This window comes from Hyperolius riggenbachi, chromosome 8 (assembly GCF_040937935.1).
Source record: "Hyperolius riggenbachi isolate aHypRig1 chromosome 8, aHypRig1.pri, whole genome shotgun sequence".
NCBI lineage: Eukaryota > Metazoa > Chordata > Amphibia > Anura > Hyperoliidae > Hyperolius > Hyperolius riggenbachi.
The window spans coordinates 297,930,487-297,947,100 of record NC_090653.1 but is presented as its reverse complement, the minus strand read 5'-3'; the positions used below and the strand labels follow the sequence as shown (position 1 = coordinate 297,947,100).

At 44.8% G+C, this 16,614-nt stretch overlaps 1 protein-coding gene across 9 annotated transcripts in view; it reads left to right on the top strand.

The window, feature by feature from the left end:
* KCNT1 (potassium sodium-activated channel subfamily T member 1) overlaps positions 1-16,614 on the top strand; it is a 489,153-nt gene that overhangs the window by 227,358 nt on the left and 245,181 nt on the right. For 8 of the 9 annotated variants that reach the window (XM_068249213.1, XM_068249212.1, XM_068249206.1 and 5 more), the window contains 3 exons: positions 3,069-3,168; positions 6,728-6,784; positions 6,867-6,915. In XM_068249213.1, coding sequence (XP_068105314.1) covers positions 3,069-3,168; positions 6,728-6,784; positions 6,867-6,915 — 206 coding nt within the window. Of the gene's footprint in view, positions 1-2,428; positions 2,465-3,068; positions 3,169-6,727; positions 6,785-6,866; positions 6,916-16,614 lie in introns of those variants that run through there. The other variant, XM_068249211.1, reaches the window with a different exon arrangement.

The window sequence follows — 16,614 nt, the reverse complement described above, 5'->3', positions numbered from 1 at the left end:
CAATATAACTAGATATTAAGGTGTTGGGGAGGTTGTGGGCCCTGTGGCACCTCTTAGTCTAATAGCAATCAGTGTGTGACGGCTGGGGTGGCAAGGATGGAGGGGCGCACTTTGGTGTCTCAGCCTTGGGTGCTGGAGGACCTTGTCCCGGCTCTGACGCTATCAGAGGCGGGACAAGGTCCTCCAGCACCCAAGGCTGAGACACCAAAGTGCGCCCCTCCATCCCTCCCACCCCAGCCGTCACACACTGATTGCTATTAGACTAAGAGGTGCCACAGGGCCCACAACCTCCCCAACACCTTAATATCTAGTTATCTGGCTTCCAGTCACTGCTATGTATCCCATTTTCTTATTTCTTTCTGCTTCATACACAATTAGGAATGACAGCTGAATGAATTGTGCGCCCCCTCCTACACTGCGCCCTGAGGCTGGAGCCTCTCCAGCCTATGCCTCGGCCCGGCCCTGGACGCTATTACAACCAAGGGACTGGAAACCTTGTACAACGTTATTATAAATGCTGAAATGAAGGAGATAATTATGCGGAGGAATAATCAGTAGATACAGCAGTCCCATATGCAAGTAACGTTTTCTCCTAGGAGATCATTTTCATCTTCTTTCAAAAATAACCTTTCAGCATTTTACAATGAAAAAAGTACCCAGAAGTTGTTGAAAATGTACCATCAAAATTATTTTAAGTATTTTCTTGCTTGCTGGTGGCTTAAAGGGGAACTCCAGCCTAAACAAACATACTAAGTTACATTAGTTATGTTAATTAGAATAGATAGGTAATATAATCTCTTACCCACCCCGTTTTAAAAGAACAGGCAAATGTTTGTGATTCATGGGGGCTGCCATCTTTGTCATGGGGGCAGCCATCTTTTTGGTTGAAAGGAGGTGACAAGGAGCATGAGACACAGTTCCAACTGTCCTGTGTCCTGATAACCCCTCCCAGCTGCACACGCTAGGCTTCAAATGTCAAATTCAAAATATAAAAAAAAAAAAATTGCACCAAAACAGCAGAACGAGAACAAAATCAGATATCCCATCATGCTTTGCACAGCATTAGGGGAAAACTGCCTGGGCAGTTTTCTTCTGTGCAGCTAAAAATGAGGCTTGTATAAGAGAAACAAAGTTCTGATGCTGTGAAACTGTTAAAGAAACCCCAAGCCTTTTCAGTGCTGCTGAGTAGATTTTTAGTGTCTAGGTTCACTTTAAAGGGCAATTTGTTTATTATTATTATTATTTTTTTTATTTACTTATATAGCGCCAACATATTCCGCAGCGCTTGATGAGTAGGGATGACCAGATATGCAAATTCTTATGGGTTGATGCAAATTTTTATGCAACATATATGCCGCTTGAAAATGGACCAATCAATTTGAACCTCGGTTGAAATCGATTGGTCCATTTTCAAACTGCATACATTTGCATAAAAATGGCATAATTTCTGAAGAATTTGCATCTCATTGATCCTCTCTATTGATGAGGTGTGAAAATATAACTTGAGGGAAAGAGTGAATTGGATAAGGGCCAGCGTGTCGTGTTTCCCTAATTGATGAAATGAACACGGCTGTTTCCCGGACGACCCTGGAGTAGTGCGCAGTGACCTCACGCGGAGCCCCTCCTCTCTGCGCTCAGTGCACGCCGCACCGCCGATCGGGCGATATTTATTTCTTACACAACAGATCTCCCTCCCCCTCCGTCTTCTCCAATCTAAGCTAATCTCCTATCGCAGCGCTGAATTCCCCGCCGCTGTGACGGCCGTGGCAGAGAAATGACGGCCGTGCGACGCCCTCTTATTACCGCCACTAGAGACGTCTGAGAGCATATAACTGTCACGAGGCGAGACTCACAGCTCTGACCTACTTATGTCCTCGCTAAGGAACTGGCCAGACGTCTGCAGATGACAACCATGGCAGCGCCAGGAATACGGCGTTGTCTTTGTTTGGTTTAAGGCTGTAGGAGAGACGGATACCCAGAGGAACACCTGAAGTGATATGGAGGCTGCCATATTTATTTCCTGTTAAACAATACCAGTTGCCTGGCTGTCCTGCTGATCTCTGTGGCTGCAGTAGTGTCTGAATCACACACCTGAAACAAGCATGAAACTAATCCAGTCTGACTTCACTCAGAGCACCTGATCTGCTGCATGCTTGTTCAGGGGCTATGGCTAAAAGTATTCGAGGCAGATGATCAGCAGAGCTGCCAGGCAACTGGTATTGTTTAAAAGGAAATATGGCAGCCTTCATATCCCTCTGACTTCAATGTCTGGCTACAGGTATTCTAGTGTATTCTGAACTTTTACTGCTGTCTGTGTCCCAAGACTCCATAACCTGAATATGAACCCTGGACAGGAAATGAGGAATGACCATAAAAACCTGTGATGGTCAGTAAGGCGGCTGGAGAGGGCTCTGGATAAGGGCAGGACCTCCAAGATAAGAGTCCAGGGTTCACCCTGGCTCAGGTTGGTACCTATTCAGTAAGGAGTCCTCAGGCAAGACTCCCTAACACTGCAGGGTGGCCTACTGAGTGCCCCTAGTGGCTGTAGCTCTCAAGGGCACTGAGCACAACAGGAGAAAAGTGTAATAATAGAAAGAAATTGTAGATGCTGATAGTGGTAGCTTGCATGCAGATTTCATACAAATTGCATGCAGCGTTGCATTGGAGCAATGTGAAATAGCAGCGAGTGTGTCTGATGGGACCAGCCCCTCGCTGCATACAATTTGCCTGACGTCAGAGGCATCCACGTTTTGGTTTTTTATCATTGACTGGGTCATATCAGAACACAGCGGTGGTTGCTGGAAGGTTAGTGGATTGTTTTTGCTGTCTCATATAGGGGCCGCGTTGAGATGTTTGCTGCCGGCAGTCCGAGATGTATCGCAGGTCACATGATGATGTTGTGGGAGTGTCATGTGATAACACAAAGTCTAATTCACTAACCTTTCACGAGACCTCACACTATGATCTGATATGTCCCAGGGACAGACTTGCTGGGTTCCTCCGATGATCTCTGACCTCAGGAAACCCACCTGAAAGTGACGCCTCAATGTCTTATTCTGTCTTTCCAGGCCTTAGAATCCGTCTCTTCAACTTCTCCCTCAAACTCCTCTCCTGTCTCCTGTACATCGTCCGCGTCCTGATGTACGACCCGACTAAGGACAACAGCTGGTGAGTGCGGGAACGCCAAGTGCATGCCCTGCTCTGGTGACGTGTGTGTGTGTGTGTGTGTATATACAGTGTGTGTGTGTGTGTGTGTGTGTGTGTGTGTGTACAGTGTGTGTGTGTGTGTGTGCAGTGTGTGTGTGTGTGTGTGTGTGTGTGTGTGTGTGTGTACGTGTGTGTGTGTACGTGTGTGTGTGTGTGTGTGTGTGTGTGTGTGTGTGTGTGTGTATATGTGTGTGTGTATGTGTGTGTGTGTGTGTGTGTGTGTGTGTGTGTGTGTGTGTACAGTGTGTGTGTGTGTACAGTGTGTGTGTACGTGTGTGTGTGTGTGTGTACGTGTGTGTGTGTGTGTACGTGTGTGTGTGTGTGTACAGCGTGTGTGTGTGTGTGTGTGTGTGTGTGTGTGTGTGTGTGTGTGTGTGTGTATATATATGTGTGTGTATGTGTACAGCGTGTGTGTGTGTATAGTGTGTGTGTGTATGTGTGTATATATATATATATATATATATATATATATATATATATATATATATATATATATATATATATATATATATATATATATATATATATATATATATATATGGTTATGTACCCCATGTTTGTTTCTTACTTTGTACAGCGCCAACATATTCCGTGTCGCTGTACAAAGTAAGAAACAAACATGGGGTACATAGCAATACAGACAATGGTGTACACCAATATACAAAATACAGGCAGGTTTACACCAATATACAAAATACAGAATAGGTACAACATACAGAATTGGTAATAACAGTGACAGAATTAATTTGAATAAATGTGTAACAAAATCCAAAACACAAAAGGGTGAGAGAGACTTGCCCTTGCAAGAAATGGTGTGGGGGGTGGAGGGAGGCTGGGTAGTATACAGTATTTATACCTAGAGACAGTGTGGTTTAGGTGATCTAGTAAGAGTGCAACTTGGCCAGAAGTCAAAAGGGGAACTGGCCTGAGGTAGAGCAGATGCTTGTCGGAAAAAGTGAGTTTTGAGAGAGCGTTTATAGATATCAAAGGTTGGAGAGTGGCAGATGTGTTGTGGAAGGGTGAAGCACTTGAGAAATCCTGTATTGTTTAATCTGAGGAGGTACAGTGGGATGCAAAAGTTTAGGCATCCTTGTTAATTGTCATGATTTTCCTGTATAAATTGTTGGTTGTTACGATATCAGTTAAATATATCATATAGGAGACACACACAGTGATATCTGAGAAGTGAAATAACGTTTATTGCATTTACAGAAAGTGTGCAATAATTGTTTAAACAAAATTAGGCAGGTGCATAAATTTGGGCACCACCAAAAAGACATGAAATCAATATCTAGTAGATCCTCCTTTAGCAGAAATAATAGCCTCTAAGGCTGCTTTCACAGTGCGACGTTACAGCCGCACATTATACAAAGTAATAACACAGGCTAACGCACAGCAATATAAAGTCTGTGCGACATTTACAGTGCTCACGTTGTGTTGTGTGTAACGTGCAGCAATATTTAGAAAGTGCTGCATGCTGTGCGTTGTCTGCGTTATTAGCTACATTGGACTGTTTGCACATGCTCAGTAATGATTTCGTTTTTTTTTAAAAATGTGCCGCATGCGCCGTTTTCTTTCGATCAGTATGCGTCAAAAAGTGCGCATCAAGTACACATCAAGAGACGCGTTATGCAGTTCAATATAACGTCCAACTTCAAAGATAACGTGTTGCGTTAGGGGCACGTTGTGTGACCTTAACGTCGCATCAAACGCAACGTCTTAGTGTGAAAGAGCCTCTAGGCGCTTCCTGTAGGTTCCAATGAGAGTCTGGATTCTGGTTGAAGGTATTTTGGACCATTCCTCTTTACAAAATATCTCTAGTTCATTCAGGTTTGATGGTTTCTGATACATTAATTCGTACAGGAGTGACATCACCGCCCTCCAGATACATTATATTGTACAGGAGTGACCTCACCACCCTCCAGATACATTATATTGTACAGGAGTGACCTCACCGCCCTCCAGATACATCATATTGTACAGGAGTGACATCACCGCCCTCCAGATACATTATATTGTACAGGAGTGACATCACAGCCCTCCAGATAAATTATATTGTACAGGAGTGACCTCACAGCTCGACAGATACATTATATTGTACAGGAGTGACCTCACCGATCCCCAGACACATTATATTATACAAGAGTGACATCACCGCTCTGCAGATACATTATATTGTACAGAAGTGACATCACCGCTCTGCAGATACATTATATTGTACAGGAGTGACATCACCGCTCTCCAGATACATTATATTGTACAGGAGTGACATCACCGCTCTGCAGATACATTATATTGTACAGGAGTGACATCATCTCTCTCCAGATACATTATATTGTACAGCAGTGACCTCACAGATCCCCAGATACATTATATTGTACAGGAGTGACATCACCGCTCTCCAGATACATTATATTGTACAGGAGTGACATCACCACTCTGCAGATACATTATATTGTACAGGAGTGACATCATCTCTCTCCAGATACATTATATTGTACAGCAGTGACCTCACAGATCCCCAGACACATTATATTGTACAGGAGTGACATCACCGCTCTCCAGATACATTATATTATACAGGAGTGACATCACCGCTCTGCAGATACATTATATTGTACAGGAGTGACATCACACCTCTCCAGATACATTATATTGTACAGGAGTGATATTGATGACCCTGTATACTGTGTAGTTGATATGAAGGGCTTGTGGTGTGGGCCCCGCAGTCTGTAGAGAAGCACAAATCTCCTGATATACGAGGTGCGTTCAGCGTTTGTTTATAATCAGATATTTTCCATATTTTGCTCATTTGCATATTACATTGCTGGGCTTTCAGATCACCAATTATCTGCTGCGATCTGCGTCATCTGTAACTATACGCTGTCTCTGCTAATTGTTCTTATGGAGAAGTAATTGACAGTCTGCATAATGCAGAGCTTCCCAGGAATACATTCATATTAATCGCCCCAAGTGGCAGCTTGACATGTAAATAAATCATAATTGCATCATTTTTCTCAACATCATTTACAGTCATTTGTGTACAAAGTTCTTTTGTTCATTTATTTATTATTTAATCTAAAGTATGTGAACAGCACACAGGTGGTTATTGTGCTTGTATCCCTCCAGCAGCACAGAGTATATCAGGAGAGGAGAGTCTAAATCCTGGTACACACTTTCAATTATCATTGGCCAATCGCTGACCAATTTTACCACCTGCATGTAGTATGAGGGTTTATATACACAGTCTGCTCATAGTATTTAATATCTGCGGACACTCATACTACATGGAGGGGGTCAAACTGGCCAAAATGTGGTCCTTTGGACGTCCCTACTTATGGCCTGGAGGAAACCCATACAGGCACTGGGAGAACATGTACATTCTGCATGCAGACAGTGTGCAGGCCGAGGCAGGAGTGCTATCCGCTGCGCCACCCTCTGGAGAGAACGGGAAGTGTTGGGTTATTCTGACGGTTGTGGTCATTTTGTGTCATTTCTCTTTTGTTGGTTTTTGTTGCAGTTTGAATTGTGCGAAGCTGAATTTCACAGGCAGGGGGTATCCTCATGGCATAAACTGGTGAGTACAGCGAGGGGGTTCTGTCATATCTGTATTCATGGGATTCTGTACATTTATCTGACGTTTCTCTGTTTCCTGGCAGGGTCCCCATCATTTGGGTGGAGCGGAATACGCCGCTGTGGGCCATTCAGGTAAGTCAGGTGACTTGTACAGGCAGCTAGGCTGGAATGTAACGCTTGTTGGATCATAGTCTTCTGGGTCACGTAGATAGGCACCCACTATAACAAGTTATATCACTGCATGATTTTCTTCAGTAAAGAGTTCTATCATACACCACCATCAGGAAGTGCAGCGTACTTAGAACAGAGTGAATACAGGAAATGACAATACCATAAAGATTACCATCATGGTTTGCACACAGTGACATTTTCTGTTTGTTTTACAATACTGCAGATCAAGGTAGCGATGTTGTTAAACCTCCAGCAAGGCGGTCATCTGATGTTATTGACCCCATTAGGTATACACACAACTCCTATTGTACAGTTGGGTCCATAAACATTTGGACAACTGTTTCTAGTTTTGGTTCTGTACATTACCACAATGAATTGTAAATGAAATAGCTCAGATGCAGTTGCAGTGCAGACTTTCAACTTTATTTCATTGTAGGGTACAGAACGATTGCATAAAAATGTGAGGCAACTAAAGCATTTTTTGAACTCAATTCCTTCATTTCAGCAGTGCTCAGGAGTCGGTACAAAAATCATCCAACTCCTAAGTTTATTGAAACAACCGACTGACTCCAGATACCCAAAATTGCTCCAACTCCTCGACTCTGACTCCACAGCCTTGCATTTCAGGGGCTGACAAGTAATTGGACAAATTAAATAACTGTACATAAAATGTTAATTTCTAATACTTGGTTAAAGGGAACCAGAGACGAAGCCCCCTCATGTATTTTACCATATATATCAGTAAGAACATTAGAGAAAACACTTACCATGCTCTCTGTTTCACCCTCACTGCTAAAAGTGTCTGTTATCAGCAGTCACAAGAATCCCAGACTGAGCAATTAAATCTGGCTTTGCTGGGAATGATTATTGCTGAGTCATTATAGCAAAGCCACAAGGGGGCAGGCTTGGGCTTGAAATAACACCACAGAAGACAGACTTAGCTATAATCTTTCTGTAGCAAAGCTAGACGGAGCAGCCTGACTTCTCAGTCGGGGATTCTTATCAGAGGTGATAACAGTCAGATTACACAGAGAACAATGAAACAAAGGGCAGATTAGGTGTTTACTGTCATGTTCCCACTGATTTATAAAGGGAAAATACAAGAGGGTGCTTCATCTCTGGTTCTCTTTAACCACTTCACCACTGAGGGGTTTTACCCCCTGACCACCAGAGCAATTTTCACCTTTCAGCGCTCCTTCCATTCATTCGTCTATAACTTTATTATTACTTATCCCAATGAAATGAACTATATCTTGTTTTTTTGCCACCAATTAGGCTTTCTTTAGGTGGGACATTATGCCAAGAATTATTTTATTCTATATGTGTTTTAATGGGGAAATAGGAAAAAAATGTGGGAAAAAATTATTATTTTTCAGTTTTCGGCCATTATAGTTTTTAAATAAAGCATGCTACTGTAATTAAAACCCATGAAATGTATTAACCCATTTGTCCCGGTTATAAAACCATTTAAATTATGTCCCTATCACAATGTTTGGCGACAATATTTTATTTGGAAATAAAGGTGCATTTTTTTCAGTTTTGCATCCATCCCTAATTACAAGCCCGCAGTTTATAAAGTAACAGTGTTATACCCTCTTGACATAAATATTTAAAAAGTTCAGTCCCTAAGGTAACTATTTATGGTTTTTTTTTTATTGTATTTTTTTTTTTTTTAATTACAAAAAAAAAAAAAATTGGGGAGTGTGGGAGGTAATGAGTTAATTTATTGTGTAAATGTAATGTTTGTATATGTAAAATGCTTTTAGGGTGTAGTTTACTTTTTGGCCACAAGATGGCCACAGAGTGTTTGTTTACATGCGACCTGTAAGCGTCCGGAAGGAGACGCACAATGATCTCGCTGTTTCTGAAAGAAGCAGCAGATCATTGCGGGGGCTAGATCAACGAACGGGAATGGATTTTCCCTTTCATTGATCTCCGGGCGAGCGGGCGGGTGCGCGCGCACGAGCGGCGGGAGCGCGGACAGCGGCGGTAGCGCGGAAGGTACGGATTTCTCCGTCCCTGGTTTTTTAGGAGGGAAAAAAGGGGCGGAGAAATTCGTACCGCTGGGGGTAAAGTGGTTAAAAACCCTTTGCTGGCAATGCCAGCCTGCAGTCTTGAACTCACGGACGTCACCAGATGCCGGCCGGGATTCCTCCTTTTTAATGCTCTGCCAGGCCTTTCCTGCAGTGGCTTTCAGTTGCTGTTTGGTTGTGGCCCTGTCTATCTGAAGTTTAGTCTTCAACAAGTGAAATTGCATTAAAGGGACACTTAAGTTAAACAAAAAAAAAAAGTTTTTTACTCACCTAGGACTTCCAATAGCCCCCTGCCGCTGTCCGGTGCCCTCGCTGTCTCCCTCCGATCCTCCTGGCCCCGCCGGCAGCCACTTCCTGTTTCGGTGACAGGAGCTGACAGGCTGGGGACGCGAGTGATTCTTCGCATTCCCAGACACATTAGCACCCTCTGTGCTGCTATGTGGTATATGATATACTCTATAGCAGCATAGATGGCGCTATTGTGGCCAGGAACACGAAGAATCACTCGCGTCCCCAGCCTGTCAGCTCCTGTCACCGAAACAGGAAGTGGCTGCCGGCGGGGCCAGGAGGATCGGAGGGACACGGCGAGCCGCGAGGGCACCGGACAGCTGCAGGGGGCTATTGGAAGCCCCAGGTGAGTAAAACTCATTTTTTTTTTTGTTTGCCTTAAAGAGACACTGAAGCGAAAAAAAAATGATGATATTATGATTTGTATGTGTAGCACAGCTAAGAAATAAAACATTAAGATCAGATACTTCAGTGTAATTGTTTCCAGTACAGGAAGAGTTGAGAAACTCCAGTTGTTATCTCTATGCAAACAAGCCATTAAGCTCTCCGACTAAGTTAGTCGTGGAGAGGGCTGTTATCTGACTTTTATTATCTCAACTGTTCCTGGACTATTTACTTTTTCTCTGCTAGAGGAGAGGTCATTACTTCACAGACTGCTCTGAGGGCCCTTTTCCACCAGCGCGTTTGCGCTGGCTGAATCAGAAAGACGCAAACCGCTAGCGATTTTACAATCGCTACGGTTTGCTTTTTAACATAGGAATCGCGGTAGGTCATTTCCACTACCGCGATTTGTTTTTTACGGGAACGCGAACGCGCGGCGGAGCGATATTTGCCGCGATTTTGCTATGCAGTGCATAGCATAGCAAAATCGCGGCCGCAAACGTCGGGGAATCGCCGGTAATTGCGATTCACCAATCGCTAGCGTTCAGCGTGAACGCTAGCGACTGCTAGTGGAAAAGGGCCCTGAAAGACTCATTTTGAATGCTGAGTGTTGTGTAATCTGCACATATTAGAGAATGATGCAATGTTAGAAAAAACACTATATACCTGAAAATAAAAGTATGAGAATATTTTCTTTGCTGCTAATCTTCTAGTAATTATTCATAGTACACAACCAATTCATTATATCATATTTTTTTTTCCGCTTCAGTGTCTCTTTAACCACTTTACCCCCGGCGGTACGAATTTCTCCGTCCCTTTTTTCTCTCCTAAAAAACCAGGGACGGAGAAATCCGTACCTTCCGCGCTACCGCCGCTGTCCGCGCTACCGCCGCTCGTGCGCGCGCACCCGCCGCTCGTGCACGCCGCCGCCCGCTCGCCCGGAGATCAATAAACGGGACAATCCATTCCCGTTCATGATCTAAGCTCCCGCAATGATCTGCTGCTTCTTTCAGAAACAGCGCGATCATTGTGGGTCTCCCAGCCTCCTACTGCTTCCTGTAAGCGTCCTTCCGGACGCTTACAGGTCGCATGTAAACATACTCACTGTGGCCATCTTGTGTCCAAATAGTAAACTACACCCTAATGCATTTTACACATAAAAATAAATTGTTTTACATAATAAATTAACTCATTACCTCCCACACTCCCCAATTTTTTTTTTTTGTAATAAAAAAAAAAATACAATTAAAAAAAAAACATAAATAGTTACCTTAGGGACTGAACTTTTTAAATATTTATGTCAAGAGGGTATAACACTGTTACTTTATAAACTACGGGCTTGTAATTAGGGATGGACGCAAAACTGAAAAAAATGCACCTTTATTTCCAAATAAAATATTGGGGCCAAACATTGTGATAGGGACATAGTTTAAATGGTTTTATAACCGGGAATAATGGGCAAATACATTTCATGGGTTTTAATTACAGTAGCATGCATTATTTAAAAACTATAAAGGCCGAAAACTGAAAAATATTTTTTCCCACATTTTTTCCTATTTTCCCATTAAAACACATTTAGAATAAAATAATTCTTGGCATAATGTCCCACCTAAAGAAAGCCTAATTGGTGGCGGAAAAAACAAGATATAGTTCATTTCATTGCGATAAGTAATAATAAAGTTATAGACGAATGAATGGACGGAGCGCTGAAAGGTGAAAATTGCTCTGGTGTTCAAGGGGTAAAACCCCTCAGTGGTGAAGTGGTTAAGTGTCCCTTTAAGGTCAGGTGACTGATTTGGTCATTTAAGAATCCTCCACTTCTTTGCTTTAATAAGCTCCTGGGTTGCTTTGGCTGTATGTCATTGTCCATGTGTGTCATGAAATGCCGCACAATTGATCTGACTGCATTTAGCTGGATATGAGCAGACAGTAGGTCTCTGAACGCCTCAGAAATCATTTGGCTGCTTCTGTCCTGTGTCACATATATCAATAAACACTAGTGTCCCAGTGCCACTGGCAGCCATGCACGCCCATCACACTGCCTCCACTGTGCTTTACTGATGACATGGCAGGCTTTGGGTAATGAGCTGTCGTCCCCCCTTGAGAGTGTTGTTCACGTGGTTGGCTGTTGTGAAGTGGTTTCTCATTGTTGCTGTCACCAGTGTTTTATTTCTCAGGATATATTAAACTGTAGATTTTTCCACTTGTAATATTGTAGCAATTTCTCGGGTGGGATTTTTTTCTGTTTTCCCGGCTGAAGGATGGCTTCTTTCACCTGCATGGAGAGTTCCTTTGACCGCATGCTGTCTGTTCACAGGAAAATCTTCCACATGCAAGCACCACACCTCAAATCCACTCCAGGCCTTTTATCTGCTAAATTGATCATGACATAACAAAGGACTTGCCCAAACCTGTCCATGAACATAGCCTTCAATTCATTGTCCAATGACTTTTGAGGCCCTGAAATGAAGGGATTGTGTTAATAAAATACTTTAGTTGCCTCATATTTTTATGCAATCGGTTTGGTCCCCCAACTGAAATAAAGTTGAAAAAAAGTCTGCGCCTCAACTGCATCCGAGCGTTGTCATTTACAATTCATGGTGGTAATGTACTGAACCAAAATGTTAAAGAGAACCCGAGGTGGGTTTGAAGAATATTATCTGCATACAGAGGCTGGATCTGCCTATACAGCCCAGCCTCTGTTGCTATCCCAAACCCCCCTAAGGTCCCCCTGCACTCTGCAATCCCTCATAAATCACAGCCAGGCTGCTGACAAACAGCTTATCAGAGCTAGCTGTGTTTATCTCTATAGTGTCAGTCTGCTGCTCTCCCCGCCTCCTGCAGAACTCCGGTCCCCGCCTGCATCCCTTCCCTCCCTGCTGATTGGAGGGAAGGGACGGGGGCAGGGACCGGAGCTATGCAGGAGGCGGGGGAGCAGCTGAGACTGACACTACAGATGTAAACACAGCCTCACAGCACGGCTGTGATTTATGAGGGATTGCAGAGTGCAGGGGGACCTTAGGGGGGTTTGGGATAGCAACAGAGGCTCGGCTGTATAGGCAGATCCAGCCTCTGTATGCAGATAACATTCTTTAAACACACCTCGGGTTCTCTTTAAAGTTGTCTCTGCCGGATCGTTCCACGGGGGATGGGGGGGGATGTGGGGACGCGAACCTGAGCAGCGGGAGGGGGAGGGAGGATGCAGCGGGCGGGTGGGTGAGGGAGGGTAAGATACATACCTAATGCTCTTTTGCAGCCGGCGGTAGAGGCTTCTGTTGTCTTTCGCATCATGTGACTAGTCACATGACGCGTCATGTAGTCACAGCGGAAGAAGTGGAAGCCATTACCGCCGGCTGCAAAAGAACATTAGGTGTGTATTTGCCGGCAAACTGAGTGAAAACTGATCAGATCGATTGTTGATCAGATCAGTTTTCACTTTCCATTTGGCAGTGTGCACAGAGCCATCCGGATCCGGTGAAGGGGAGACCAGATCCACTCACCGGATCTGTTTGGCTCACAAACGCCGATGTGAACTCGGCCTTACAGTTTATATGAAGTTCTGTAGAATATACCGTGGAAAGGTTATGCACATATAGCATGAATTACAGGGAAACTATGACAAGAATGGAGGACATAATCTATACAGGCATAATAATCTATACATGTTCCGACTTAGAAAACTGGTTCAGTTTTATGGGGGTTGTTTGTTAGTCGAGTCATGCGTTCTATGTTCCGGAATGTCAGGATAAACCAGTTACATTTGGACGGCTCTGGATTTGGACGTACAGAATAAACAGTGGTTTTTGGCTGTTTTCAATGTGCTTTAAAAATCGATAGGTGCCCATTAACGGTACAATCTCTCAAACAATCCACTGTCCAATCCGATCCTTATAATCGATTGTTCAGGCCCACCAATTGGAAGGAGAAAATGAGCAATCCAATCAGACTAAAAGAATTGTTCAGAAATTCAGATCGATGGAACGATTAATAGACTGTTGTTGATTGGCACCTGATCCAGTCCATCGTTCAGGAGATTATACTGTCTGTGGGCACCTTAACATAGTCGATCTAAAGTCCAGATCGATGGAGCAATCGATAGAATGATCATTCGTCGTTGGACCGACACCATTAACGCTGGATGGTGTAATGGTTAAGGGCTCTGCCTCTGACACAGGAGACCGGGGTTCGAATCTCGGCTCTGCCTGTTCAGTAAGCCAGCACCTATTCAGCAGGAGACCTTTGGCAAGTCTCCCTAACACTGCTACTGCCTATAGAGCGCGCCCTAGTGGCTGCTGCTCTGGCGCTTTGAGTCCGCCAGGAGAAAAGCGCGATATAAATGTTATTTGTCTTGTCTTGTCTCTACCCAATCTAATCGATTGCACTGTCGATCAATCAGGAGATTGTACCGTTAATGGGTTCGTTAACAGTCTACAGAATACTGTAACATGTAATACAAATATCTAATAATAAGCACTAGAGTAAATGTTGTACACAAGAAAATACATATATATATTTATATAAAATCGAGTAATTTGTGAATTGGAGTCTCTGCATTCCTCTGTCGCCCTCTGCAGGCAGCGAGTATAGTGCAGCCTGTGTGTTAGTACAGAGCAAGGAGTATGACATCCTACAATAACTAGCCTTGCCCACAGTTACAGGACACACTGGCTGTATAATGAGCTGTTTAGTGAACAGGTCACGTCACTGGTCGTCCGTCAATGCCCAGCAGCTGGATTTGGCCTCCAGGAGTGTTCTGCGCATGCGCAGTAGCGACTTTTGCATAATGCGCATGCAGAGAACGCTCCTGGCTACAGGACCACAATTTCACTGGCATAGGGAGAGACAGACCTGGTGTAATATTTGAACCCCCTAAACCTTCAGCTATCTATTGGATATTATCAGGGCCGGGCCGAGGTAGAGGCGAGAGAGGCTCCAGCCTCAGGGTGCATTGTAGGAGGGGGCGCAGGGTGGGGCCAGGCAGAGGCGAGAGAGGCTCCCACCTCAGGGCGCAGTGTATGAAGGGGCATAGGGTGAGGCAGAGGCGAGAGAGGCTCCCGCCTCAGGGCGCAGTGTATGAAGGGGCGTAGGGTGAGGCAGAGGCGAGAGAGGCTCCAGCCTCAGGGCGCAGTGTAGGAAGGGGCGTAGGGTGAGGCAGAGGCGAGAGAGGCTCCAGTCTCAGGGCGCAGTGTAGGAAGGGGCGTAGGGTGAGGCAGAGGCGAGAGAGGCTCCAGTCTCAGGGCGCAGTGTATGAAGGGGCATAGGGTGAGGCAGAGGCGAGAGAGGCTCCAGCCTCAGGGCGCAGTGTATGAAGGGGCATAGGGTGAGGCAGAGGCGAGAGAGGCTCCAGCCTCAGGGCGCAGTGTAGGAAGGGGCGTAGGGTGAGGCAGAGGCGAGAGAGGCTCCAGCCTCGGGGTGCAGTGTAGGAAGGGGCGTAGGGTGAGGCGGAGGCGAGAGAGGCTCCAGCCTCAGGGCGCAGTGTAGGAAGGGGCGTAGGGTGAGGCAGAGGCGAGAGAGGCTCCAGCCTCGGGGTGCAGTGTAGGAAGGGGCGTAGGGTGAGGCGGAGGCGAGAGAGGCTCCAGCCTCAGGGCGCAGTGTAGGAGGGGAGCACAACTCACTCAGCTATAATTCCCCTATTGTGTTTGAAGCAGAGAGAAATAAGAAAAGAGGATACATGGCAGTGACTGCAGCCAGATAACTAGAGATTAAGGTGTTGGGGGCCCTGGGGCGCCTCTTAGTCTAATAGCAATCAGTGTGTGACGGCTGGGGTGGGAGGGATGGAGGGGCGCACTTTGGTGTCTCAGCCTTGGCTGCTGGAGGACCTTGTCCCAGCTCTGGTTATTCTATGGGTTACTGTCATGCCTTTAGAAGAATTTGAGCATGCTTTGGTCGTTGTAGCTACATGACTGAGGTCTGATATGTTGAATACATACATTGGAACGTATGGGGAGCTTTTACTGGCATTACCCATCATCCTCTGTGTGAGTGTAATTTATGTATACGCTGCATTTGGATTTTATTTTTTTATTACAACATTCTTGACAACAAAAGTCTGTATCCCAATCCATGATAGGTTCTCTTCGTGGTGAAACAGTCTAGTGATTGTATGTACAATTTGATCGTAAAATTCTTATTCAACGCATATGAGGAAAATATTGTACGGTTAATGGGCAGCTTTAAACTGAAGACAGAGGACCAGCACAACAGCCGGGCATACTGTACACGGGAGAGCAGTAATGGCAGCTGCCATGTTGTTCTACTGGAGACCATTAACAATGCAATTATTAGTAAATGGTCATATTTATGATCTGTTGTTTTTTAGATCACTATCATTTATTTCTTAAAGGTCCACTGTTGAGAAAATCTAAATATTTGAAATACATGTAAACCTGTACAAATAAGAAGTACGTTTCTTCCAGAGTAAAATTGCTCCATCCAACTGCCAAAAAAAAATGTACAGCGAGCAGGGAGGCTGGCCAGCATCTGTAACGAAAAATCCGCAACGCCGGATGGATTGCGGAAATATGGTCGCATCCAATCCGGCAAGCGGACTTTCCAACGCGGGATGCGGAAATTCGTCCGCATCCGCTGCGCAAACCCATCTGAGCACTCTGCTCCAAACTCACCAGCATGCTGCTCACCAGGGCTCTGCCATCTTGCCTCTAGGGGGCGGGCGCGCCCGACAGACACACCTTTATACTCTTAGAAAGCATGTCAGCTGACCTGGAGGTCAGCTGACATTTTAGCCTGCTCTGATTGGTTGCTGCCTGGGGTGGAGACTTCTCTCCCAGGCAGTATATAAGGAAGTGCTTTTCAGTCACACTTCGTCTGTGTTTGCGATACCCTGTGTCAGCACTCAGACCTAGTCAGCCTTGTCTCTGGTATTGTGTTATATATTGGTTTATCGCCAATATATACACATATTATACTGTTTGATTTATCATGTATGATTCTGTGCCTG